The sequence below is a fragment of the Ambystoma mexicanum genome, chromosome 12 (assembly GCF_040938575.1).
Source record: "Ambystoma mexicanum isolate Mex_15411 chromosome 12, UKY_AmexF1_1, whole genome shotgun sequence".
Lineage (NCBI taxonomy): Eukaryota > Metazoa > Chordata > Amphibia > Caudata > Ambystomatidae > Ambystoma > Ambystoma mexicanum.
In genome coordinates, this window is record NC_090936.1 from 157,838,908 (window position 1) to 157,865,420 (window position 26,513).

Sequence of the window (26,513 nt, forward strand, 5' to 3'; positions counted from 1 at the left end):
GCTTCTAGTTGGGAGGAGTATGGGGTGGGGGGTTTTGAGTTTGTTAAGCACAGCTTCATCAGGGACCTGTCGAACTAATAGAGGAACATGGCCAGGAAGGTTCAGTACACCACGGGCATATTTCCAACAGGCACATAACGCTGCCGGTGACAATCTGGGCAGCCACCAACACATGCTCACATGGCAGAGTATCGTAATAATGTTGACACTCTCAGAACACTGAGGCTCATGTCGTGGACCGTCAATGGCCTGGGCAATGCAATCAAGCACCGCCTGGTGCGCCAATTTTTGAACAGACGGGGGGCTGACATAATGTTACTGTCCGAGACACATCTCGCAGGTACAGAATGCACCCTATTTAGACATACAAATTATAAGCTGACATTTTACTCAGGCTTCACGATGGGCTCAAGAGGCGTCATGATCATGGTACACAAAAACCTCCCCCTCCACCTCTACACGGTGACCCATGACACAGGCGGCAGATACATATGTGACGGGCGATTTATGGGGGGCAATCCATCGCACTGATAGCTATCTATGCACCACCGACCCTTCTAGAACCACTGCTCACTGACATTACCCCGTTAATCGCTAATGATACCTCCGACTACCTGATACTAGGTGGTGACTTCAATGAAGTCATGAATGTTACCCTGGATAGATCGCACATACGAAACAGGAACCCCAAGGTCCCCACTAGGCTTGCTACGTTCGCCAACGCACTCTGCCTGTGCGATGTGTGGAGGGAACTTCACCCAGACACTAGAGCGTACTCTTTCCACTCGGGGGCCCATGCCTCGCTCTCCAGACTGGACTACTTCTTCACTCCCGCAACTGACCTATATAGGGCACAGGAAATAAACATGCTGCCTAGAGGCATCTCTGATCACTCTCCGCTAGAAATGCTACTTATAACGTCCCGGAGGGTCCCACCACCATGTTGGCGCCTGGCCAGTTACTATCTAGGAGATCCTGAGCTGGTAGACAAACTACAGGAGACCACCAACACATACTTTGAGTTAAACACACAGATGGTAACAAATCCTGAAATGCTATGGGAAGCCTATAAAACGGTGCTAAGGGGCGAACTAGTATCATGGACGGCGGCCAAAAGGAGGCTGCACATGAGTAAGATTCTTGAAGCGGAGCTCCAGGTCAAACAGGCAGAGGAGAGGCACGTAAACGAAAATACGCCGGCCTCTAACCGGACGATGCTACTAGCACAAAAAAGATTGCAAAGCATAGCGATGGACAACGCTCGCCAGGCGCACACTGCTATGAGAGCAAGGATCTATAAAACGGGTGACAAGGCCGGCAAGATGCTGGCATGGCTGGAAAGGAAGGAACAGGGACGCAGCCATGCCCGGAGACTCGAAGCGGACGGATCAAACGCAAGGGTGACGGACCAGGAAATAACCCAGGTCTTCGCGGAATATTACGCAGAGTTATACAGTGAATCCGCAACCCCGATGGACGCTACGATTATGGACCGAATTGAAACACCTACCCTGAATGAGGCGCAGCGGCAACGGTTCGAGCGGGAGATCACTGAGGATGAGATTCTAGCCGCCATTTCTGGACTCCAGACCGGTAAGACTCCTGGTCCAAATGGCTTGAAGGTGGAGCTATGGCGAAGGGTGGGTACCAATGTGATGGCCCCCCAGCTACTGCAAATGTACCTCCATGTACGTGAAAAGGGCATTCTCCCTCCAGATCTCCGAGAAGCAACGATAGTAGTGATACCTAAGCCGGACAAGCCCCTGGAAAGATGTAGCTCGTACAGGCCCATCTCACTCATCAACTCTGAGACTAAAATACTGGCAAAGCTTCTAGCGGACCGCCTACAAGAGGTAACTCCCTCCTTGATTCACCCGGACCAGTGCGGTTTCATGCCACAAAGATCAACTCGCATGAACCTCCACAGACTATTCTCTGCTTTGGAAAGAGCCAACAGCATACAGGGGCCACTGGCCCTGTTAGCAATTGACTTTGAAAAGGCTTTTGATTCGGTGAGATGGGAGGCTGTCTGGACCATAATGCGCTGCATGGGCTTCGGCGAGAACTTCATGAGCTGGGTGAGGCTGCTATGCGAATCCCCGGTTGCTAGGACCAGGGTCAACGGTTGGCGATCCGAACTGTTCGGTCTGGGAAGGGGTACAAGGCAGGGCTGCCCACTATCGGTCATGATTTTCGCTATTGCGATCGAACCCCTGGCGATCCTGCTGCGAAACGATTTAACCTGGGAGGGTTTCGGTGGTCCGAGACCTGGGAAGACAGAATATCACTCTACGCGGATGACCTACTCATCTACCTGAAGGACCCAAACACCTCCTGCCCCAGAGTTGTGCAACTGCTGGGCCAATACGAGGCATTCTCTGGACTACGCGTGAACTGGTCCAAGTCCATCCTCTTCCCTATAGGGAACACCTCATTGGTGAGTCTGGCGACCGTCCCCTACCAGATCGAGAAGGAACAGTTCAAATACCTGGGGATACACATCACGACGCACCTTACTGAATATACTGCCTTGGACCTTTCCACCTTGGTGGGAAGATTTGCAAACGACACTCTCCACTGGATCTCCTTGCCACTGACGCTGTTGGGTCGGACAGCCTTGTTTAAAATGATTGCCCTCCCTAAATTCCTATACATCCTGCAAAATGCGCCATTGTATATCGACCATCGGGACTTCCACAAAATCGAATGCACCCTCCGGAAACTGCTCTGGAAAGGAGGCCACCCGAGAATTGCTCTTGCCAACCTTCAGAGGTCCGTCTGGGAAGGGGGTGATCGGGCTGCCCAGGCTGCAATCATATTACTGGGCCAGCCAGATGGAGGTGGTAAACGACATGCTTCACGGTGACGGGAGCCTCCCACACATCAAGGGCTTCCACTGTAATACTGCAAATAAGCCAATAGAGCACCTCTACAGAGACTTGGACCGCCCTCAGAAATCTGACATGTCATCCCACATAATGAGAATTTGGAAGGAAGCGCTTCGATTCTTGGGGTGGGGTGGGAAAATAACACGGGCCCAGCCATTGTGGAACAATTGCAACCTTCCCGAAGTACGAAAACTACCGAAATGGCCCGAGTGGACCCAGCGTGGAATCTCTACCGTTGGAGATGTGGTACAGGAGGACAACCTGGCAACATTTGCGATAATGCAAGAGAGGTTCTCCCTGCCGGACACAGAGAGGTTCCACCACATGCAGCTGAATCATGCTTGGACGACCCACCGACGGATCACACAAGACCTGCCCGAAAGCTCCCCGCTTGAAGGAAACATAGTCCTGGATCGGCTAGAGCGGAAGGTCACCTCCACCATGTACACTGTGTTAACTTCCTTCTCAACATCGGAACTATCCGGTCTGAAATCAAAATGGGAACGAGATGTGGGCCCACTCCTTCCGGAGGACTGGACAGAGGCCCTGATGTACCCACGTGAAACCATCATTTCTTCGAGACTGAGTCGTCCAGTTGAAGATCCGGCATCGCGCTTACTACCCGAGAGTAGCACTCTTCCGATGGGGCAGGGCCGCGGACACAAAGTGCCTACGCTGCAAGCGAGAGGAAGGTACCTTTTTTCATATCCTGTGGGAGTGTAGTAATATTCAGTTGCTCTGGCAGAAATGCTGCGACAAACTGTCTAGCGTTTTGGGAAAGACGATACAGAGGTGCCCGAAACAATTGCTTCTGGGGGTCTCCGGGGAAACTGACATCTCGCTATGAGAAACTGCTGTGGTCATCTGCGTTTGCAGTCCTTAGGCGGAACATTGCACAACTGTGGGGCTCGGAGCGCACACCCAGCTATGACCAGTGGGTCACGGACGTGGACATATGTGCGGTAATGGAGCACCGGGTGTACAAAGCAAGAGGGTGCCCGCAAAAGGCATGGAAAATATGGAGAAGATGGGAAGAGGATAGCTGAAGGCCAGGGGCGACCCTGTAGCCTTTGAGACTGTGTGAGGCCCACCGAAAGGGAAATATTGACTCTGTTAAGAGCACTCTGTCATGAAGTCATCCTATATTAAATTCGACGGTCTGTTGGGCCAAGGTCCCTGAAGCTGAGTTTGTTACTGTTATTTTTTTTCTTTTGATTACTTTGCTCTCTTCCCACCACTACCCTTCCTTGGCACTTGCCCCTCCCTCCCTTCTCCCTCTCTTCCCCCTATCTCCCCCTCCCCCCTCATCCTGCTCCCCCCTACCCCCATCCCCTGTCCCCTCCCTGGAATGTAGAGACCCGATTGTAATGTTTTAACCTTGAAAACCAATAAAATCTTTGATCAAAAAATAAAGAATAGGCAGACGCAAGTGATTACAGTTCAAGGGTGTTTATTAGTTCATGCGGGTTTGGAAAAAACGCCTAATCTAAATCTAAGATGGGAGTAAACTACGAAAAATAAGGCAGCCCTAGTGGCGTCTTGTCAAAATAAAAGGGCCTATACTAAAAAACCTATTGCCGATCCTTACAACTAAATACAAGAGTGGGCTAAGATTTACAAGAAAGTAAGAAGTGTTCACAAATGATAAGTCGGGATGAGATAGGTCTCACTTCCCCCATGTTTTGAGCACTGGACAAGGCGGTACTCCTGAGCAGAGAACACGCTCGAGCTTTCCAAGCACGAGACAACAGTTCCAGCTTCAGCTATCAGGACCTTGGGTGGTTAAGTGTTTTTTCTACAAAGGTCTCTTGCCTCTAAGGACCTAATGTGCTCGAAAAATAACAAACAAAAGTTTCTTTCAAAGGTATGTTGTGTGATGGCTTTTCACGCTTGGGTCACCCTCTTCCGGGCTTAGATCCACAAACCATTCCCTTCTAGATCAGGACCTTCGGAGGTTGACTTTCTTGCTTCAGAGGGCCTGATAGGTTCAAATATAACAAACAAAAAGTTCCTTTCAGATTACACTTGAGGTGAGTATTCTTCACCCCTATGTCCCTCTCTTCCTGATGCAGACCCCTCTCGAATGTCAGCCTCCCTCATCGGGTTCACTGCCGCTTATATTCACAATAATTTCTCGATTTCATTCATATGTCATTCGGGTGATGGCTTCTCACCACTCGACCCCTCTCTTCTGGACTTGGACCCCTTCAAAACATTTGCCCCGCTCTGTGTGGTTCACTACGACCTTTTGCAAAGATATTTTCAACTTGGCGTTCACAAATCTTTGTGCTTTTGCACAGTTCACCGTGGACATCCCTTTGCCGGGTTCATGTTTGTCAACACACTGTTTCGTGGGTCTTTAGAGTTCCCCCCTTTATTGGCATCCCCCTGCTTAGTTCATTCTTGACACTTCACAATTCATTTTGCTTTCTCTTGCTGTGGGATTCACTTCACTTGCGTTTCTCAATGGTTTGTCGGTCAAAGACTTTCGACTGTTCAGGGATTTTGCTAGATCCTCGTATGACCACTTTGACCTTTCTTGGCGGCTCTCCTACGGCCTTCTGGTATCAGTAGTTACAATCTACACTGGATCGACCAGAGTGTCTCAAGTGAGCACCCACGTGGTGCAGGACTTCTCTGCAGCTGGTCTTCCCTAAACAATTTACAGTTCTTTGAACTTTCCTCAAAGTGCCACTTTGCAGCTTTCATTCAGCCCAGTTCGGTTTCTTATCGGTTCTCCCCTCGACTCAGCAGCTGTGATGAACTGCTTGGCTTTTTAGTATTTCTGTAGTCCAGCCTGGTACCACGGTCGCAGGTGTCTCCCTCTGTCCTGATTATCTTCGTAGGCACGCTCTGTGTACCGTTGACATCTGCTGCAACACACTTGGGCTATTGTTCGCAGTCTTGCAATTCCTTTCACTGAGGTCTTGTGAGTCTGGGTCAGAAAGGGCAAGGTCTCTGCTCTCCTCGTCAGCCGCTCACCTCCATTCTCCTCCAATGGAACTGTAGTGCCTGGATAGATCTTTCATTGTGCGGTCTGCCTTGCTCTCGTGCTCTGCCTTTTATCCTTGTGGGGAAATGAAAGGGCGTCAGGTGTGTGTGATTCTGGTCAATTGCCTGACTTTGCCTGACACTTGGGTTGGGACATGCGCGCTTCTGTTGTCTTTCGTGTTGTGACAAAGTGTGTCGGAAAGAGGGGTGGGGGTGTAGACTTCCTGAGTATTCTGCGTGGTAGGATGGGGAGAAGGTGTTATAAGAAAGTGGAATTGTATTCCTCGTCCTGGGTGGGTGGTAGGTGATTTCAGAAGGTAGGGTTTGTGAAATTAATAGGGGGGATTATGGGAACAGTAATGTTTGTTCATGCAGACTGGGAGTTTGGAAAAGAATAACCAGAGGGACATGGAAAACAATATTTGGAGTAATCGGGTAGGATGCAGGACAAAAGGGTTTCTGGGAGAGATGATTCTGGGTGCAACAGGGTTTGGAATCCTAGAGGATTGGTTATATACAGGGAATTGATGGTGTCTGGGCAAGAAAGATTCAGTGGGAGAAAGGGAGGCAGATGTAGTGCAACCTTCAAAGGTCTTTGGGATCTCGTCCTCTCCTCCTTCCTCTGTAGAATACTGTGTCTCACCTAGGGTATTTCCCCAAGCACAACCCCGGGCTCCCCCATCCAGGTGATCCTCTCTCGCTCGCCCACCCCTAGGGGTTGGGGTCTGAGAGCATCATCCCTTTGCAGGCCACCTGAATAAGGGATTCTCTAGGCCTGCTTGGAAGAATACCCTGCGGTTTCTCACAGGTCCAAATAATTTGCGAAATTAAATATACATTTGGGTACTTGTTTCATATAGATTGATTGCTTGTTACTGTGGCGGGCTGTAGATGGTGAACATGAACATCTCAACACAAGCTAGTGGTGTGTATTAACGTCTGGTGTAATACTGTTGCCTGTTTTAAACAATCTTGTTTTTAACCTTTTTAAAAGCGCATCATTGGTGACTTATTGGCATTAATTAACGAGCCTAGTTTGGTATTTTCCTTGGTGTAAACATCAGGAAGTGGATCTGTATTTTCTGAAGACGTTTCTCTATTATCCAAAACCCCTCTAGCCTTACGCATGCCCCAACAGTATCACAAGATACCTTTGTCCTGTAGTGACTCCAGCGGTTTAGAGCATCTTCGTACCCACAGCTGTTGAAGTCCCAGCTGTTCGTACACGGCATCACCGTCTTTTCACAGCGTCCACCAGTCCGGCTCAATCAAAATGCATGTTTCAAAACTACTGTCATCGTGACACATTGATTGTCATGTTTAGATGCATAGTAAGGGCTATGTGTCTTAGGCACACTTCACCCATCGTCTAAAGAATTAACAAGTGTATGTCTGTGGAAACAGCCTCATAAAAACATGACCACCGTTTTTAGGGTGGTCACTGTACTTGTTGGCATCAAGTCGCAGGGATTGGGAAATTGTAAATGAGCAAAAATGTGTCCTACTGTGCCTCTAAATTGGCTGTATCTGTCGCGTTCAGATATGGGAGTGTATTTTATTGGCTCTCTATTGGTATGTTTAATGATTTTCCAAGACTGATGTATGTACTTTTATTTTTTTAAGTACGTTTTGTTTATTTGGGCGATTGATTGAGGACATGAAATGCTGCATTTTAAATAATCAAATCAAGGGATTGCCTTGTGGTGTTTGATATGTAAGCAGTTTAAATGAATGGCCTCAATTGCACGCACACACAAGGTTCTCTTTTGTAAGAGCTTGTTATAAATGTAATCTGGGAGTACAAGAAACTGCATGTTCCCCTAATGGTGATGGCCATCGTTATATTCTTTTGACACTGACACTAAATGTGCACTTGGGGTATCGGTGCTTTTGACAGTAAATGTGCACTCTGGCATCAGTGCATTTGTTAGTAAATGTGCGCTCAGGGCATTATTGCGCTCGACAGTGAATGTGCGTTTGACAGTGACAGTTAATGTTGGTTACGAGCTTTATACTAAGGACAGTAAATGTCCACTCTGGGCATCCGTACTTTTGACAGTAAGTGCACTCTGAGCATCAGTACATGTGACGCATGTGACAGTAAATGTCCACTCTGGGCATCCGTGCGTTTGAGAGTAATTGTACACTCAGGGCATCAGTGGATTTGACAGTGAATGTGCACTCGTTTGACAGTGACAGTAAATGTTGGTTATGAGCTTCATACAAGGGACAGTAATTGTGCACTCTGAGCATCAGTGCGTTCATAATGCATTAATGATGGCCCCCAGTGGTTGTTTTTTTATTTAGTGGTGGGCACACAGTATAGAAGTCCTTTACAGTGGGAAAGTCGGTATTTATTGTGGGGGGCATGACTGAACTCATTCAAAACCTGTTATTTTTCATCCACCCCAACTGCTGCCTCTGCCATTTTCAATGCTTTTTTTTCAGTGCTAATAAGGCAAGGCACGTTGTGTGGCGCCAGGTGTTCTAAACTCTGATGCCTAGGGATGGAATAATCCTGGCTGGCTGGGCTGACAGGTCCATTGCTTGTTAAATGTGTGCAAACCCCCCCCCCCCCGCTCCAGGAAGCATGTAAGGTGGACTTCTAAAGTGGTCTTGGGGGGGGGGGGGACTGAGTGTTAGCCCCACACACACTTGCGTAGGAAGAACTGAAGTGCACAAGGTAAGCTTTTGCCGCTTGGATCACAGGTTTTTGTTTTGCACTACTTTGGGAAGTGCCACATGGAGGTGCTATTCACCCAGGTGCAGCCTTGAATGCTAATTGTTTTTTTTTTCCACTTTGTGTTTATTAAGCATTTCAAAATCCAACAATCACAAACAGTACACACTAATAATGCAATGCATTCCCAACTCCACACCCCCCGGCCAGAGCAAGCCCTGGGACACATGGAAGAAACATTTGGAAACATCTTGGACAGTGTGGCAGGGGGCCGGTGCCAGGAATGTAGAATTTTAGTTGTGCTCCATGGCTGCAGTATACAGCCGCCCCTTGTAGATAGCCCGAACACGCTCCCAAGTATGCTCATCGAGGGCTCCCCTCAACCTCTTCTCCCACACCTGTTTAAAGGCTTCTCTGCCCTCTAAGTCTGCGGTAATGAGAACATTATACATTTTAGAGAGGGATCCCTTCCTGGATCTGGCCTCCACAAAGATCCTCTCAAAGGGAGTTAGAGGACGAGAGAGGGAGACCACCCAATCCTTTGGAGTTAAAATACCCTTGATTCGTAGTTAATCGAAAATTGAGATTGCCTTCTCCGGGATAACCTCCAAAACCTGGGCGTAGTCAATAAAGCATCCCTGATTAAACAATTGCGCAGCCCTCTCCAGCCCCCGGTCCGACCACCACTGAGTGTTTCGAAATCCTCTAGTCCCCAGGTTTAACGGGGGGCCCCCACAAGGACGACAATGGGGAGGGCCACGAAGAAAGAAACCTGTTAACACTATTGGGCTTCCACAGTGCCCAGAGAGCTGAAAGGATTGGATGTGACTTGGCCATCACCGATAACGCGCCTGAAGGGGTCCAGAGCAGGTCCGTAACCTTATAAGGATGAACCTGCACATCCTCTACGTATGTCCAATACGTTCTAAGGTCATCTCTGAGGTGTTCCAACATGACCCGTAGCTGAGCTGCCTTATAGTACTGTTTACAGTCGGGAAAGCCAAAACCTCCATGCGCCTTTGGAAGTGTCAAGGTGTTGTATCTCACTGTGGCCCGCTTACCTCTCCAGACAATGCGTAAAAGGCGCAGACGGAGAGAGTCAAAGAGTTTGGTATGGTGCAAGGGAGAGATGAAAAAAGATAGAGAAGCGAGGAAGGACATTCATTTTCACAGAGGTCATACGTCCAAACAAGAAAGGGTGAGTGGGGCCCATCTATCCAAATCCCAGAAGATCTGGGTCTGCAGGGGGAGATAGTTCAGCTCGTAGATCTTCCCCAGATCCCTAGATATTAGTTCCAGGTATTTAGTACTAACTCTCTCAACCCTCATTCCCAGAACTTCTGTCATTTTGCCAATCTCCCCGTCCACCTTACCCATCTGCATAATGCAGGACTTGGACACATTGATCTTTAACCCCGAAAACACCCCGAAACACTGAGTCAAATCTAGCAACCGCGGGAGGGATTCGCGAAGCCCAGTTGGTACACCAAGATATCATCTGCGAAAAGACAGCTTGAATTCACAATCCCCACACCGTACCCCTGTGATCCCCATGTCGCCTCTAATCGCAGGGCAAATGGCTCCATTGCCAGAGCATACAAAAGGGGGGGGAAAGAAGGCATCGCTGGCGAGTTCCTCTAGATAGCGTAAAGCTCTGAGATGTACTACCGTTAACTAACACCCGTGCCTTGGGACCATTGTACAGGGCCGAGACCCACCCACAAAAACAGTCGCCAAACTCCATTTTACGGAGCACTTTTCCCATATATGGCCACTCCACGCGATCAAATGCCTTTTCGGAGTCCAGCGAGAGGAGGTAACCCTCAGACTCTCGCAAGGGCACCTCATGCATAAGGCCCAACGTTTTCCGGATGTTATCGGAGCCTTGACTCCCTTGGATGAAGTCGACCTGGTCCCCATGGACCAACGAAGGGAGGAACCTGGAGAGCCTAGTCGCCAAAATCTTGGCTAATATCTTAACATCGGTGTTGAGGAGGGATATGGGTCTGTACGACTGACATAGGGAGGGGACTTTCCCTTCTTTCGGGATGACCACAATTAGAGCTGACATCATGGAGGGGGAGGCAACCCGCATCTAGGGCCGCATTAAATACCTTCGCCAAGAAGGGAGCCAGCGCGGATTGGAATACCTTGAAGAATTGGACAGTGAACCCAACATCTCCCGGAGCTGTGCCACTCCTCAGGGACGCGATCACATCAATCACCTCCCGAGAAGAGATGGGAAGCTCCAAGGAGGCCGAACTCTCTTGAGTAAGATGCGGAATTGGGAGAGAGTCAAAGAATCGGTCCACCTCAGCCCTGTCCCCCGGTATATTCAGAGGCATAGAGATTTTCATAATAATGCCTAAACTGCTCCGCTATTTGCTCATCTCCCAGAAGCCTCTCTCTCTCCTGATTGGAAAGAAAGTTGGCTCGCCTACTTTTACGTAGCTCCCTCAGCCTCCAGGCCAAAAGCTTGTCCGCTTTCTCACCCTTCTCCATATAGCGCTGTTTTAAGAACGCAAGTTTTCTCTCAGTCTGGCCTACAAGGAGGGTGGACAACCTCACCCTATGATTTTGGAGTTTCTCACGCGTGCCTGGACCCATCTGTGACTTCAATTTACCCCCTGGTTGAATGGCAAAAATCTGCTCCCTCAACTTAAACTCTTCTCTAGTCCTTTCTTTCTTCCTCCTCGCTCCCATCTCTATCAGGATACCTCTCATCGTGGCCTTGAATGCATCCCACACATTTTTAAGTTCCACTTCCCCATTGTCGTTAAAAGAAAAAAATTCAGTGATAGAGGCCAGTAGGGATTTCCTCATCTCCCCATCCATTAGGAGGAAATCATTACACACCCATCTTGATTTACCTTGGGCCAACAGTGGAACACCCAGTGTTACTCCAACAAGATCGTGGTCGGACCAGGGGACGACCAGGGGACGACCTCCACTTTAAATTCAGAAATGTAGTCATGGATGGAAGAGTCTAAAAGCACATAGTCAATCCTGGAGAAGGATTGGTGCACCGCAGAATAATACGTGTAAAGGGACTCACAATTACACCCAACGGGGTGCGCATCAACTAGACCCAGCTCCTCATTAACTCAGTGGAATACCCCACGTTTTGACTGGGACTTGAGATCTGGACAGGGTTTGGAGGATTTTCCGTCTTTGCTAGGATCCAGGACCATATTAAAGTCTCCCCAACCACCAAAGCACCCTCTGCAAATTCTCTAATTTTCCCCTCCATCACCTGCCAAAAAGTGTCTTGCCCTTCATTCGGGGCATACACCCCCACAAAGGTGAAGTCTCCCCCCTTCACATCTCCCTTAACCATGATGAAGCGCCCTTCTGGGGCAACTCTATGGGCCCTCGGGGGGGAAAAATGCGCCTTAGGAGACACCAAAAGGACAACCCCTCGCTTTTTCGACCCATATGAGGATCGGAGCACCTGTTGGACAGCCTTGGACTTTGGGGCAGGCTCTTCCCCCTTACCCTGTGAGATTCCTGCACAAAGAGAAAGTGAAGTTCAAGTCTTACGAATTCCCTCAACACCAAAGACCTCTTGGTCGGTGCATTTAATCCCCGTCCGTTCAGGGAGCCCACCGACAGGCACTGAATCGAATCACCCATTAGAAAAGTCAGTTCTCCAGCATGGGGTCTGGCATGGATTCACATGCTCATGAATATTCCCCGTCGTCAGGCTGGGAATCCTCGGTAAAGAAAAAACCAGTATCAGTTTCGTTTCTGATCTGTCTTTCGTAGTAATAACCAATCACTGGTCTCTGCGTCATACTGACCACAGCCAATGACTGCCCTCTACCTAAGCACCGCCTCTGGCAGCCATCTTCAGATTTTTACCGCACGTTCATGTGTTGGGATCCTCGTGCTATTGCTCTCGAGCGTTAGTGCTATTTTTCGCGCTTTTTCACAAAAAACTTCAATTCTTTCGGTCAAAAGAGCCTCAAGCTCCACCGATCCTACATCCGATCAACGGGGACCCGTGTCGGATTCGTCTGTGCCCCTCAAGGGTGAAGATTTCGTCGAGCTACACTTCGGAGGGCTCCAGAAGCTTCTCAGGCCCGGTCTCGGAGATGGCCCAGGAGAAGGGAAGCTCGACGCCCGGAAAGCTGTTCAGGGTCTGCCCTGGATGCCAGCTGCAGAACGTCTTTAAGGAAGACGAACACTCTTTCTGCCTTTACTGCCTTCATGAGGACAAAACGCACGTGGAGAAGGACTGTGTGTTTTGCGGCAACATGTCGGAACGGACCATGAAGGACCGTCATCAACGTCTCGCCAACTGGCTGGAGGGTAAGAGCCCGTCTGGCGAGAAGAAGAAGAAATCCGAGCGGTCTTCTAAGACCTTTGAGGGCGCCCCGGCGACGGGGGCCCAACATAAGGCCAAGCACCGCGAGTCCGCTGGCACCGGGAGCGCCGAACGGTCGGGCTCTACGGGCGCCAGGCAGGGCGCACCCTCCCCGGCACCATCAACCACGAGCCAACGCTCTGGGTCGGGTAAGAGGAAGGCCGAGCACCCGGCGAAGCTCCTGGAGAGGCCCCGGTCGAGCTCTAAGGCAGAGGAGGAGCGTGGCAGTGCCCCCTCCCTCAAGGATAAGGCGGTGAGCGCACCTAAGGTGGTGAAGGCCTTGATCCATCCGACCAAGCCCTCTATCGAAACGGTCGCGGCGGCCCTGGCTCAGCCTGTGGAGGCTGCGCCAGTGGTGGCGACCTCAGGGCCCAGAATCTCCCTGCCTCCTCGGAGGGAGTCTTCTTTTGTGCCCATCGATAGGACCCCCGTGAAACCCTCCGTGGGGAAGAAGGGGGGGCAGGGCGTCGTCGTAGATTCGGCCTCAACCTCAGAAGAGGAGCTGATCGAGGTCTTAAGCCACGGCCTAGGCGTGGAACAAGGCCAGCCCGTCGGAATGGACCCCGACGCGGGTGACGACGACGACATCGTCGAGGATACCGACGGGGCCCCTGCTCGCCCGTCGGATTCCCCTCTGCCAGCGCCGCGAGACAACTCGGCGGCCATTTTGTTGGCCATACAGTCCTTATGCACCGAGATAAGGACGAGGCTACCGTTACCGACGGAGGAACCTCTCCCGTCGGGGGATCCAGAACCGGGACCTTCCGGTGTTCCCCCTACCAAGAAAAGAAGGATCCATCCTCCACCTCCTTTTCAACCGTCGCGCCCCGTCCAGCCCTCCTCCCCGTCCACCCGAGGGGATGATACGGGGACTGACACGGCAGCGACGGGTACGGACGACGAGGCATACGACGAGGATTTTCCGTCGTCGCCCCCCACCAGGGCTTCTCCGCCCGACGAGATCGGATCTTTCCACTCCATGATCTCCAGGGCTTCCGAGCTTTTCCAACTCTGCCCTGAGGAGAAGAAAAAGGAAGGCTTCCTTTATCAGCGGCGCGAGGCCAAGAGGAAGACGGTCCTCGCAGTGCCCCTGCTGGACGACATTTGGGATGAGGGCCTTTCCCTCCTCAAGAACCCTTCCACTACGCCAGCTAGAAGAGACCGGTACGAGAAAAAGTACCGGGTCCCGGACACGGCCCCCCTATGCCTCCGGGCGCAGCCTACCCCGGACTCCGTCGTCTCCGCGGCAGCCAGGAAGAAAGCGGGGGGGGGTGCGGCCTCCACATCGACTTCCCCGCCGGACGGCGAGGGAAAGAAATTGGATGCTATGGGACGTAGAGTCATCTCGTCGGCAGCGACGACGATTAAAGCGGCCAACGCCTTGGCTATCGTGGCCCGCTACGACAGGGAGCTCTGGTACAAGATAGCTCCCCTGCTGGATTTTCTGCCAGACGACAAGAGGGCGGAGGCCCTTGAGATCCTCCAGGAAGGTGAAGTGGCTTCTGACCACGCCATCACCGTGGCGACGGACATCGCCGACACTGGGTTCCGCCAGCTGGGCAACGGCGTTTGCCTTCGACGTCGTGGATGGCTCAAAGCTACGGACTTTCGGCAGGACGTCCAGACCAGAGTCCTGGACATGCCCTTCGACGGGAGCAACCTGTTTGGGAAGACAGTGGACGATTCCCTTCAGGCCATCAAGGCGGATACTGAGACGGCCCGGGCCCTTGGCGCCATCGAACTCGTCCCAAAGAGGCTTCGGGGCTCCGGTGTCTACTCGCGATACTTCCTCGTGAAGAAGAAGACGGGAGGATGGCGCCCCATCCTGGACCTGCGACGGCTGAACAAGTTCATCAAGGCGCAGAAGTTCCGGATGGTCACCCTCCAGCACGTCCTGGGTCAACTGGAGGAAGAAGACTTCCTATCGTCGTTGGATTTGGAGGATGCCTACTTCCACATTCCCATCCTAAAGGGGCACCGAAAATTCCTCAGGTTCGTGGTCCAAGGGCGTCATTACCAGTTCAAAGCCCTTCCCTTCGGACTACGGTCGGCACCCAGGGTATTCACCAAGTGCCTCGCACCGGTGGCGGCGCAGCTGCGCCGCGAGGGGATTCACGTCTACCCCTACCTGGACGACTGGCTCATCCGCGCCAAGACGAAGGAGCTCGCCGTGGTCCACACGGCAAGGACCGTCCAACTCCTCACGGACCTGGGATTCTCCGTGAACTACGCCAAATCCCACCTGGTGCCCGCGCAAGTCGCACTGTTTCTAGGAGCGAGGCTCGACAGTGTCCCTTCTGGCCTCCCCGTCGGAGGAGAGGACCAGGACCATCTTGGGCAAGGTGCAACGGATGTTGGTGGCCGACGCGGCCAAAGTGAGATCCATCAAGTCCCTCCTCGGGATGATGTCTTCCTGCATCTACCTCATTCCCATGTGCAGGCTCCGGATGCGCCCGTTGCAAGAATTCCTGGATGCGCGCTGGATCCAGACGACGGGCAGCTTCGAGGAAAGGATCAAGCTCGACGAGAGTTTCCGACGAGCGATACGGTGGTGGGGCACCCGCGCGCATCTGACGGCGGGCATGGACTTCCAGACCCCAGCCCACCAGGAGACTGTGACCACGGATGCCTCCCTGGAAGGGTGGGGAGCGCACACCGCAAATCTGCACGCGAGGGGACTCTGGCTCCCGACGGAGAAGTCCCTGCATATCAACGTCCTGGAGCTCCGTGCAGTGTTTTGGGCCCTCAGGTCCTTCCTTCCGTCCCTCAAGGGCAAGGTGGTGAGGATCTTCACCGACAACACCACCACCATGTTTTACATCAGGAAACGGGGCGGAACCAGGTCCCCAGCGCTGTCCAAGGAGGCGCAGGACCTGTGGCATTGGGCCGTCGCCCAAGGGATTTTTCTGGTGCCGTTTCATCTGGCAGGGATAAAAAACACCATCGCCGACTCACTCAGCAGGGAGCTGCGCTCGTGCCACGAGTGGGAACTACGGCAGGATCTGGTGGATCGCCTCTTCCGACGGTGGGGCACACCCCAGATCGACCTGTTCGCGACGGCGACGAACACCAAGTGCCGGAGGTTCGCCAGCAGGTTTCCCCAGACGAGGAGCATGGGCGATGCTTTCTCGTTCCCCTGGGAGGGCCTGTTCCTGTACGCGTTCCCTCCCTTGCCTCTGCTAATCCGGCTCGTCAACCAGCTCAAGAGGTCACGGTGCAGGATGATCCTCGTCGCACCTGCGTGGCCGAGGCAGATATGGTTCCCGGACCTTCTGGACTTGTCAGCGTCCCCGCCGATCAAGCTGCCGGCGGACGCGGATCTACTCTCCAGGGAAGGAGGCGCCATCCTCCACCACGACCCGAAGTCGCTGAACTTGCAGGCCTGGCTCCTGCAGCGCTAGAGTTTGGAGGATACGACATACCGGCCGATTGCAGAGAGGTTCTTGCAAAGGCCAGGGCGTCCTCGACTCTTAAATGCTACGGACACAAATGGAAGAGGTTCTCTGTCTGGTGCCACGCACAGAAGATTAACCCTCTACGGATTACGGCTCCCCAAGTACTGCCGTACCTGCTGACGCTGGCCAAAGCTGGTTTGGCACACGCGTCCATCAAGATTCATCTTGCTGCGATCTCCCGATACACCAGAACCACGGGCCGGACGTCCTTGTGGTCCCATCGTCTGGTGAAAGAGTTCATGAAGGGACTGTTCAGATCGTTCCCGCCGGTGAAGGCTCCGGCCCCGGCGTGGGAGCTCAACGTGGTGCTGACCAAGCTCATGGGACCTCCGTTCGAGCCTCTGCACTCGGCCCCGTTGAAGTTTCTATCGTGGAAAACAGTTTTTCTTGTGGCCATCACCTCCGCACGACGAGTGGGAGAGATCCAGGCCCTTTCCTGCAAGGCCCCGTACTTGACTTTCCACGACACGAGGGTAGTGCTCAGGACGCACCCCTCCTTCATGCCCAAGGTACCGTCGGACTTCCATCTCAACGAACCCTTGGTGTTACCTGTGTTCTTCCCGTCGCCTTCGTCGCCGGCTGAGAGGACTTTGCACTCGCTGGATGTAGCTAGAGCGCTGAAGTTCTACGTGGACCGCACGAAGGGGTTTCGGAAGACGTCACAACTCTTTGTGAACTTTGGACCTGTCAATCAGGGGAAGGCTCTCTCGAAGGCTTCCATCTCCAGATGGCTCTCCGGCTGTATCATGTACTGTCACCGGTTGGCAAACCGACCGCTGCCTGGCCGTCCGAGAGCCCATTCCACCAGAGCGATCGCAGCTACCACGGCGTTCCTATCTGGTGTGCCCCTGCTGGACATATGCAGGGCTGCTACGTGGAGGTCGACGCACACCTTCACGAAATTCTACTGCGTCGACCGGGATTCCAGGGAGGAGTCCAGGGTCGGCCAAGCAGTGCTGCGCAACCTGTTCGCCTGAGGTGAGCCTGGTGAGGAGGTAAGATGCTTAATGTTGAGTTGATGTGATGCTTAATGTTGAGCCTTTGCCACCTCCCGTGGTTGTGCATGTGTGTACTGCTATGTATTCTTTATTCATGAGCATGTGAATCCATGCCAGACCCCATGCTGGAGAAGGAACAAGTTACTTACCTGTAACTGTTGTTCTCCAGCATGGGTCTGGCATGGATTCACATGCGAACCCTCCCGCCTACCCCTCTGCGGCTCTTCACTTGGTCATACTGCCACTTCACGTGCTTCCAAATCTGAAGATGGCTGCCAGAGGCGGTGCTTAGGTAGAGGGCAGTCATTGGCTGTGGTCAGTATGACGCAGAGACCAGTGATTGGTTATTACTACGAAAGACAGATCAGAAACGAAACTGATACTGGTTTTTTCTTTACCGAGGATTCCCAGCCTGACGACGGGGAATATTCATGAGCATGTGAATCCATGCCAGACCCATGCTGGAGAACAACAGTTACAGGTAAGTAACTTGTTCCTTAGCTCTATCACCCCCCAAGGGGGACCTTCTCGCCACCCTGGCTCCATACCCACTGTGCGCATAAGAAAACCAAAGAAGAAGCCATTGAACCATGTGAAACTAGCAGCTCTACACCCCCCCCTCCCCTACACATCCAACCCTCCCCCCCCCCCGTCACCCCCAACTATTGAGCATCTGTAAGGACTTTGACATCCAACCGCCGAATCCCCAGACCACCCTGGATCGCCCCCACCTGGGCGGAAACCCCCTCATAACAAAACAATGTTCTGAGCCCCCCCCTCTGCAATAAAGGTACCTACAGGTGAAAATATTAACAGAGTTTTAACAGACATGCAATCATTAATTCCAAGAAGCCCCCCACTCCCCCGCTCATAAGCCATGTACCAAGGACATGCCATCGCCCCTCTCGGATAGATCCCCGTCCCTGCCTCAAGAGGTTGACTGTTTCGGGGAGGGCAGATTCATCTTTCTATACCCCTATGCCCTCGGACCCGTCGCCTCCCCGAGGCCTCTGAAGGACCACACCGAGGGTTACTCTCCAAGCCCTTCCTCGACAGATCATGCCCCACAGGTGGGTCACCGAGCAGCTCCCCCATCACACTCTGTATGTCTGCTTCAGAGGAAAGGGAGTACTTGTCACCATTAAATTCAAAAGAGAGCGAGAACGGGTGGCCCCACCTGTAGCGCACCCCCTTAGCTTGCAACCATGTCGTCAACGGCCTTCAAAGTCTCCGGCGGGCCAGCGTAAGGGCGGAGAGGTCCTGATATATAAAAGTCTTTGCTCCGTTCCACTCGGTTTGGTCTTCTCCCCAAAGTAGTGAAACTTGACCAGGACTGAGCGGGGACCTCCAGCCCTCCCCCGCACTGTGAGCCCTGTCAATGGTGGGGACGCTGGTATTTTCCCCACCAAACAGGGCGCTGACAATTTCCTTGATCTCTCTGATAATATCCACCTGCGTCTCCCCCCTCCTGCTCTGGAATACCAAAAATATCTCAAGTTAGAGCGGCATTCCCAATTCTCCAAATCGTCCAGCTTGAGCATGATCTTCTCCTCCCTCCTTTCTAAATCCGCCAGACGCATATCAAACTGGGTCTCAAAATGGTCGGCTGAAGATTGTTTTGCTTCCAGCGCCTGAACACGGTCCTCCACATCAACCACCTTTTTATCAAGGGAGTCAAGCCTCCTCCCTATGTCCGCTCTAAATCCTTGAATCTCCTCAAGTAGTGCCGCCATGTTCCGTTTCATTGACATTGTGTCTGCTGTCTCACGCTGACTGGCCTCCTGCATGGCAAAATCTCCCTCTAGCCGCTGAGGCGACCTTCTAAACCGTTGCAGAGCCTGCACTCCGTGCATCAACAACCGTACTCCGTGACCACCCAGACTGCGTGGCCTCCGGGGCGGAAGTAGTGCGCGGCCCCCCTCTCTTCTCCAGCTCCCCGAGAGCCCTGCACTCCCCCCGGTCAGTCCCACTGTGGATCCCAAGTTAAGGAGCTGACTTCCGCCCCCTGTCTCCAATGGCACTCCTATACAAAAAAGGCACTTAGGCTGGGGCAGTTGTGGAGCAGCTCAATTCCCTCCTCCCCTTAGTACCGACCAGGGGACTGCTCCAGTGGAGTGAGAGAGTTATAAAGGCCCCTTATGCTGTTGTCAGGACGCCATGCATGCAGGGGGACCAACCAGCAATGTCCCTGCAGAGACCCCCAAGGCAGGGGCGAGTCAACTGTGGGGGGAGGCAGGAAAGTGCAAGAAAAAAGGCCCACCCTTGGATCCTGAGTCACAGGTGATGGGGACCCCAGACCCTCACCAGGAAGCCAGGGAATCAAAAATTCCCAAGAAGCAGCTGCAGCCAGGCACCAGAAGAAGAAAAAGATTGCAGGAATCTGGGTCCCAATGCCGGACGGTGGGGTGCAGTGGGAGGCTTCGCCAGGTCAGGGGTCCAAGTCAGCAGGGGAGGAGGGGCTGAATGCGCTCCCCGCCGCACACAACAGCAAGTAGAGGACTCACCCATCCTCCGGGGCCCACGACGCTGTCGCAGCCGAGCACCAGCTTCCTGGGAAGACAGGAGGACAGAGAACACCTCCCGGCTGCCGCTCCCAGCACAGGCTCCCGGCTCCTCTGTCCCCCGCAGCGAATGCCCAGCTGCAGGCCAGGACGCTCCGGCCCCACGCCTTCTCTAACTGGCTCTAACGGCCGCCCCCTCCAATGGGCGGCCGCTCCTCCCAGGCTCACCAGGCAGCGCGGCCTTGGAGCGGGGGGCCGCCAGGCCACACAGGATTTCTCACTTCGGGGCACCTCAGGACCGCTCAGGCCCAGCGACCAACTCGATCACCTCCAGAGCTGGGGGGTCGCTGGCACGGGGGGCCCGCAGGGCCACCAGCTCTGCACAAGAAGCGCGGGCACTCCACAGGCCTCCGCCCCTTCCCCACCGCTCACAGGACCAGTGGCGAAGGGTTTCCTCCGCGGGGCTGCCCACCAGGCCTCGATCGCCGCAAACGAAACAGGCTGCAAGTGGTTCCTTCTCGGCACTCCCGAGGACCAGGGTCTCACTCTCCAGACTCCCTGCAGCGTCGGACAGCACCAGGGGGGGGCAAGTTTCCGCACACACCGGGCTCGGGGGACTCAAATTCAAAAAATTACCCGCGCAGGTGAGCTCATCGGCTGAGAGACTTCAGCTCATCTCAGCGCCCCCTGGTGGCTCCCCGAATGCTAATTGTTTAAGGCCGATAGTCCAACACACGTCTCCATTTAGTATGGTTTCCTTATTCCCAAAACCTCTTGTTAGTGAGCTCTTGTGTGATTGGGCGCAATGCACCCCCGCAGTCTAATGTACTTACTCCCAAAGCCTTAGATTCTGCTTCTAAAATCCAGCGACGTTGTTGTTTAAAAGTCCTTCTGCAGAATAATTGTGGTCTGCTTGGAGTGTCCCTTCCTAACTGGGGACCTGCTTGAGCTTTAGAAGTTTGGCAATATAAATCCCGTTGTGACAGAGGAGAGAATGTGTATTTCCATAACGGTGTTTGCATTCGTGCGGTCCTGCCTACATGTGCAACTGCAGCCCTACTTTTCTTTCCCAGGATGCTTGTGTTATCTACTATTTGCTACCATCAGTTTAACTCTGGACATGATGCTGCTGCCAAGGGCCATCGGACTCCCCCTAAAAAGGCCTGTCAATCTTCAGAAACCTTAAGTCCCCGGATGCTTATGCCACAGTATAAGCCATGTGCTTGCTTAACTCTTGTTCGTGCCTTTGTCTTGGAATTGTGGCCATCGATTATTTGTTGATTTTAAAAATGAACCTTTGTCTTTTTTCTGAAGCTCGGTGCCAAAAAAGGTGGTCTTGGAGCCCAGAAAGTGAGCAGCAAAAGTTTCAACGAGATTGAAAAACATGCACAAGCGGTAGATAAAAGGAAGGAACAGGAAGAGCAACATGCCAGTAAGAAATCTGAAACCGAAGAGCCCATGTAAGTGTCACTCATGTCCTGGTTCAAAAAAGAAACCTCTAGTTCAAGCAGTTTGAATTACTGCTTTCTTTAGGTTTGATTGCAAGTAGGGGTAAAGTGATGTGCCTGGAAATTGGTTCTTCAAAGATCCACCAAATCGGTTGTCACTTCTGGGGTTGAGCCCTAAAATGGGCAATACCCACTTCCTGTAAAGTGATGCTCACCTTCCCACTTAATGTTGCACTAGGCAGGTTCACGGCTTACTCTTCAAAAATGCTAACTGATGTCCTTCCAGAGCTGGCAATCCCACCCGTTATGTGCCTTACATGTTTCTCTTATTTACCCTGCTTCTCCCCCATTCACCCGGTCGCATATGCGCTCTCTTCTGCCCCCAAGTGCAAGCCTTATTGTGCTTCCATGGACCCCTCTTTCTTGATCAGGCATGACTGATGCTTTTCTGCTATGCCCCAGCAACGAGCTAGAAGGAAGTCTATCTTAACATGGGTGTGTTTGTTTACTTGAATACTGCTTTGCTTCTGCCCAATAGTAGGTACGTGTTCTGGCCACTCCTCGAAGCTACACCTGGAGGACGGGGGTACCTTCCATGATCACTTAGACAGACCCTTCGAATGTTTTGCTGTTCTAGCCCCCGGACACCCTTGATGCTCTGCCCCCCCCCCCCTCCACCACCACCTTCAGACCATTCAATAAATCGATTGATCCCTAATCCTAAATGTACAAATGTCACCAATAAACCCCCAATTACTGCTTAGCCATTCTTCTATATCTTAATGGATTACTTTGCAGGATTTGCACGTTGCTATGTTGATGAGGAGAATGATCATAGTAAAAAGCACTGGCCATCAGGAGCCAGGTTTGCATGCTCTGTTAAACTTTATAACTAAAGGAATGAATAGACGTACTTGTTAAGCACAAGTAGAGCAGCTGTTGTGCATTACTGCATCAGACATACTGTTTGGTCCCGGCAGGTGGACGTTTGTTACAAGACTCGCTACACTGCCTGCAGTTATGTTCTTTGGGTTGAGTTGTGTTGTATGAATCTGCATGAGCAACATGTCTTGGCAGTAGCTTTCTGCCTGCCCATACGTTCTTTGGGTTGAGTGGTGTGTTGCATAAATCTGCATGAGAAACATGTCGTGGCAGTAGCTTGCTGCCTGCCATTATGTTCTGTGGGTTGAGTTGTGTTTTATAAATCTGCATAAGCAATGTCCCCTGGCATTAGCTAACTGCCTGATGTTATGTTCTTTGGATTGAATGATGTGTTCTATAAATCCACATGAGCAGTGTGAGATGGCAGTAGCTTGCTGCTATCCTGTTTTGGCAGTCTTTCCACTCGTGAGTGCAGAATTGTTTTAGGCCGAATTTGTGATTTTGTTTTCTGTATGAAAACCGTGGGGATGTATTTTTTTTTCTTTTTCTTTGAAGACTGTTATTTTAACAATTTATGATGGCGAGGTTGCCACCCACTAATCCCCGAGGGCAGCAGTCGGGAATACCAATACATCCTCTGAACTTTCTACACATTAAAAAATGTGTTGTATTCAAAGATTCCAAAAGTATATAAAAACTGTCTCAAAGGATTTTGTCTTTTGAGGGGCCACCGGGAGAACTAACACATGCTTTCCATCTTGCTAAATAAAAATGTCAAGGCTTTTAGCACGTAATAAATGGGATGGATAACAGTGTCTAGCAACTTCTTGAATACCATTTTGGCGCAGACTGGGGTGTCTTATTACACAAACCTATTTGCCCTGCCTATAACTCCGGCTGGGAATATAGGGGTCATAATCCCATTGTGGAAAATGGGGAATGGTTACCATCAATGAAACCTGTTGATATTGAGGAAATCCTTGGTAAGATTAGTTCCTCTAGGGCGCCAGGGCCTAATGGGCTCTCCAACCTGGTATTTAAGGGGTGTCCTGTGTTATGGGGATTCTCGTAACACTATTCGAACAGATTGTACCTCTTTAGCAGTTCCCTTGGTCCTTGTCTACTGCTTTTGTTTTACCTATTTTCAAGAAGGGGCAAAGATCTGACCCGCTGAATTATTGACTGATTGCCATACTAGATGGCGACAGGAAGGTCTTTTTCGGCCTTGCTGCTGGTGCATCTGGAGGAATGGCAGTCAAAGGTGGGGAAGATCTGTTTCAAAAACACCAGGGTACCAGTATTAATGGCTTCATCTTGAAAGGTATGAATCCGGCTTGGTTGGAAAAATAGGATTGTTTTCCTTGCTACGATTGATGTTTCAGCTGCATTTGACGCGGTTGATTGGGGTCTCTTATGGGCAAAACTATGTAATTGGGGCATTCCGAATGGGCTGTTGCTTCTTATTATTGGTTTGCATTAGGGCTCTAACATTCAAGTTAGATTGAATCAACAGGGCTCGCTCTCTTAAAAAATCATGACTTAACGGGGTGTGAGGCAAGGCTGTGTGTTGGTGCCCACCCTTTGTAACCTATATATGTGAGATGTTGGTGATTCATTGGCTTCTGCTGCATTTATTTCTCCCAAGATGTGTAATTTGAAAATGTCATGGTCGACCTATGTGACTGATTTTATTATATTTGATTGCACCCAAAAAGGTTACAGTGCCTGATTACTGCATTTCTGAACTTTGCTGATGCACACTTTTAAGGTGAATCCACAAAAGACCAATGCACTTGGCGAAAGGTTGCTCCAAAATATACCTGGCAGATTAGATCAAACCAGCTTGAGTTGGTTGACACCTTTTTGTTTATCTAGATTTTCCTACTTTGGCCAAACCACATAAAGAAACATAAATGTCTGGCTTAAAACTAGGACAACAAAGTTGCTTAACCAATTGTGTAGAATTGACACTATACATGGGAGATTCTCTTTGATCCCTGCACTCAGATGTTATGAGGGGAAAATTGTGCCCAAAATTCTATATGGGTTGGAAATGCAGGATTTTTCGGTGTTGGACTTCCTATTTTCTTTGGAAAGTTTGACTTGGAAAAAACTGCTGCGGTTACTTAACTGCACACAACTTGCTGTGATACAATGAGTTGGCAATGAATTCTCTGAAAACTAGTGCCAGCTGGAAATTTCTCAACTTATTCATAAAATCCTAAATCCTCCCAATAATTCACTCTTTGTGGATTTACGGTTTATGGTGGACTTTAATGGGGACCCTTTCATAGATAAGGTTTCAAATTGGTGTAACAATCTTCTGGAACAAATTGGTTTGTCCTTGATTGAATTGGCTGCAAATCCGGTGAAAGTAAAAACTAAACTTCTCCACATTGATTTGGCCTCCACAATGGAGGAGATGAAGTTGTATGTCCCTGAGCAACCTCAGTAGAGATTTTGAAAAAGTGGGCGTTCTTGCTCCCTACTTAGCGTTATATCCTCATACGAGAACTAGAGGAAATCACTTGCGATTCTGTTGGAATTTACTTCCAACTGTGGAGATTTTAATTCATTACGTACAACTCTCCCCTGAAATAAGTTTGTGTAGGTTTTGTCAGGTGGTGGAAGACACTGAAACACTAAAGCATTTAATGATACCTTGCCCTACAGTCACTGCTAAAAGATTTATCAATTTTAAGAGGTTTATTGATTAGCCTTGCCTGATTATGAATCAATTTGGCATCTTTTTCTGTCGAGCCGTACTACAGCCATAGTGATTATAGTGACACATTTTGTGGACTCCCTGCTATTAGATCCCATGATAATGGAATTATGTACTTTTGCACAATGCACTTTTTATGTAGCCCTTTTTATACCTCATCTCCTTTAAAGCAGGGTTTTGTATGTTTTATTGTATTGTATTATGGCCATTGGATCAATGTTTCTTGAATCGCATGTAATGTATCGAAATTCTATATTATTTGTTATAACATTTTTTTATTACTTGATTGTGACTGTTTTGTTAAGTTATCTATAACCATAAAAAGAAAACATGATTTTAACTATACAGCTTTGCAAAATATTAATGAAATAAAAAATAAAAGCAAATACAAAATAATGTACGTTTTGTGTGGGAATGCGTAAGACCGGAGCAGTTTCAGGCGATAACCTTGTCTTGAAGGTTTGTGTACATACTGAAAAATTAAATGGCGTAGTAAGTTGATTTTGATACTGCAACATGGGTCCCAGACTGGCACGTAATACCTTAAATTGCCCAGTAAAATTGAATGTCAAAATTTCTAGTTTACTATGCGCATGGACTATGGATAGATTTCTCAATGAGTTAAATTTGAAAAATCTGCATTTGTTATCCTTGTACATCCAAAGTTGTTAATGTATCCATAAAATGAGCAATTTTCCTTAGGCCTACCCCATCAAATTGGAGCTTCTCCAGGGCCTTTTCTTAACCTATATTGTGCAAATCTAGCAAAACGGCCTAGTGACTTGGTGTTTGTGAGTAAATCAGGGATGTCTTCAAATTCTTATGTCTAAATAGCAAATTTCTGATTTACTTTCCAACTGTGGAGATGCTGAACAGTAATGTATTACTATGTAATGTTCATGTTGGCCCGCTTTCTTTTCTCTACTGTTGATGCGTGATCATGCACACAGGTGGGTAAATTCCCTTTTGAGAGTTTGGCCTGTTGGTGATCAAAGTACACTTGTGCTGTGTGCAGCTTTCTTGTAGTAGTAAAATAACATAACCACTGTAATGATTGACGTTACACCTTTGCTTTAATAGGCATTATGGCCAGGCGTGACACTTTGTGTGGTCTTTGAAGTGATCTGCGCCATACGGAACTTGTGCAAGGTTGCCTGTTGTTTGAACTATGCGTTACTATTACTGATTATAACGTGAAGAGATTTTGAGTGCGGTCTACCCTTCATGGAGACATTCTATTGCATTGTCTCTCGTGATTTGAGTGCTTTTGATCTGAGGCTTTATGCATGTGCTGATGTCATTATAAAGCCAGTTTCCCTTCATACCTGAAACGTTAAGTGTGTGCATGATCTAAGTATCTACTTAACTCATATTCTTATCTGTGATTATAAATGTTCTAATCCATATTTGACAAAAACATATTTCTTAGAAACCAAATTTGTGGGACGAGGCCTCTTACGGTAGATGTACGTTACAAAGAATATTGAAAGCGTTTTGTGTGGCTGTTTATAGGAATGTGCTGCTAAAACCCTTTTTATATTTGTTAATCATCATTTATTTTTTTAACGCGTCTACTACC

General features: G+C 50.3%; 1 protein-coding gene across 2 annotated transcripts in view; it reads left to right on the plus strand.

Annotated features, from left to right (window-relative positions):
* Window positions 1-26,513, plus strand: part of ARFGAP3 (ARF GTPase activating protein 3) — an 840,898-nt gene that overhangs the window by 486,523 nt on the left and 327,862 nt on the right. For both annotated transcript variants that reach the window (XM_069628227.1, XM_069628226.1), the window contains one exon: window positions 21,194-21,339. In XM_069628227.1, coding sequence (XP_069484328.1) covers window positions 21,194-21,339 — 146 coding nt within the window. The remainder of the gene's footprint in view (window positions 1-21,193; window positions 21,340-26,513) is intronic.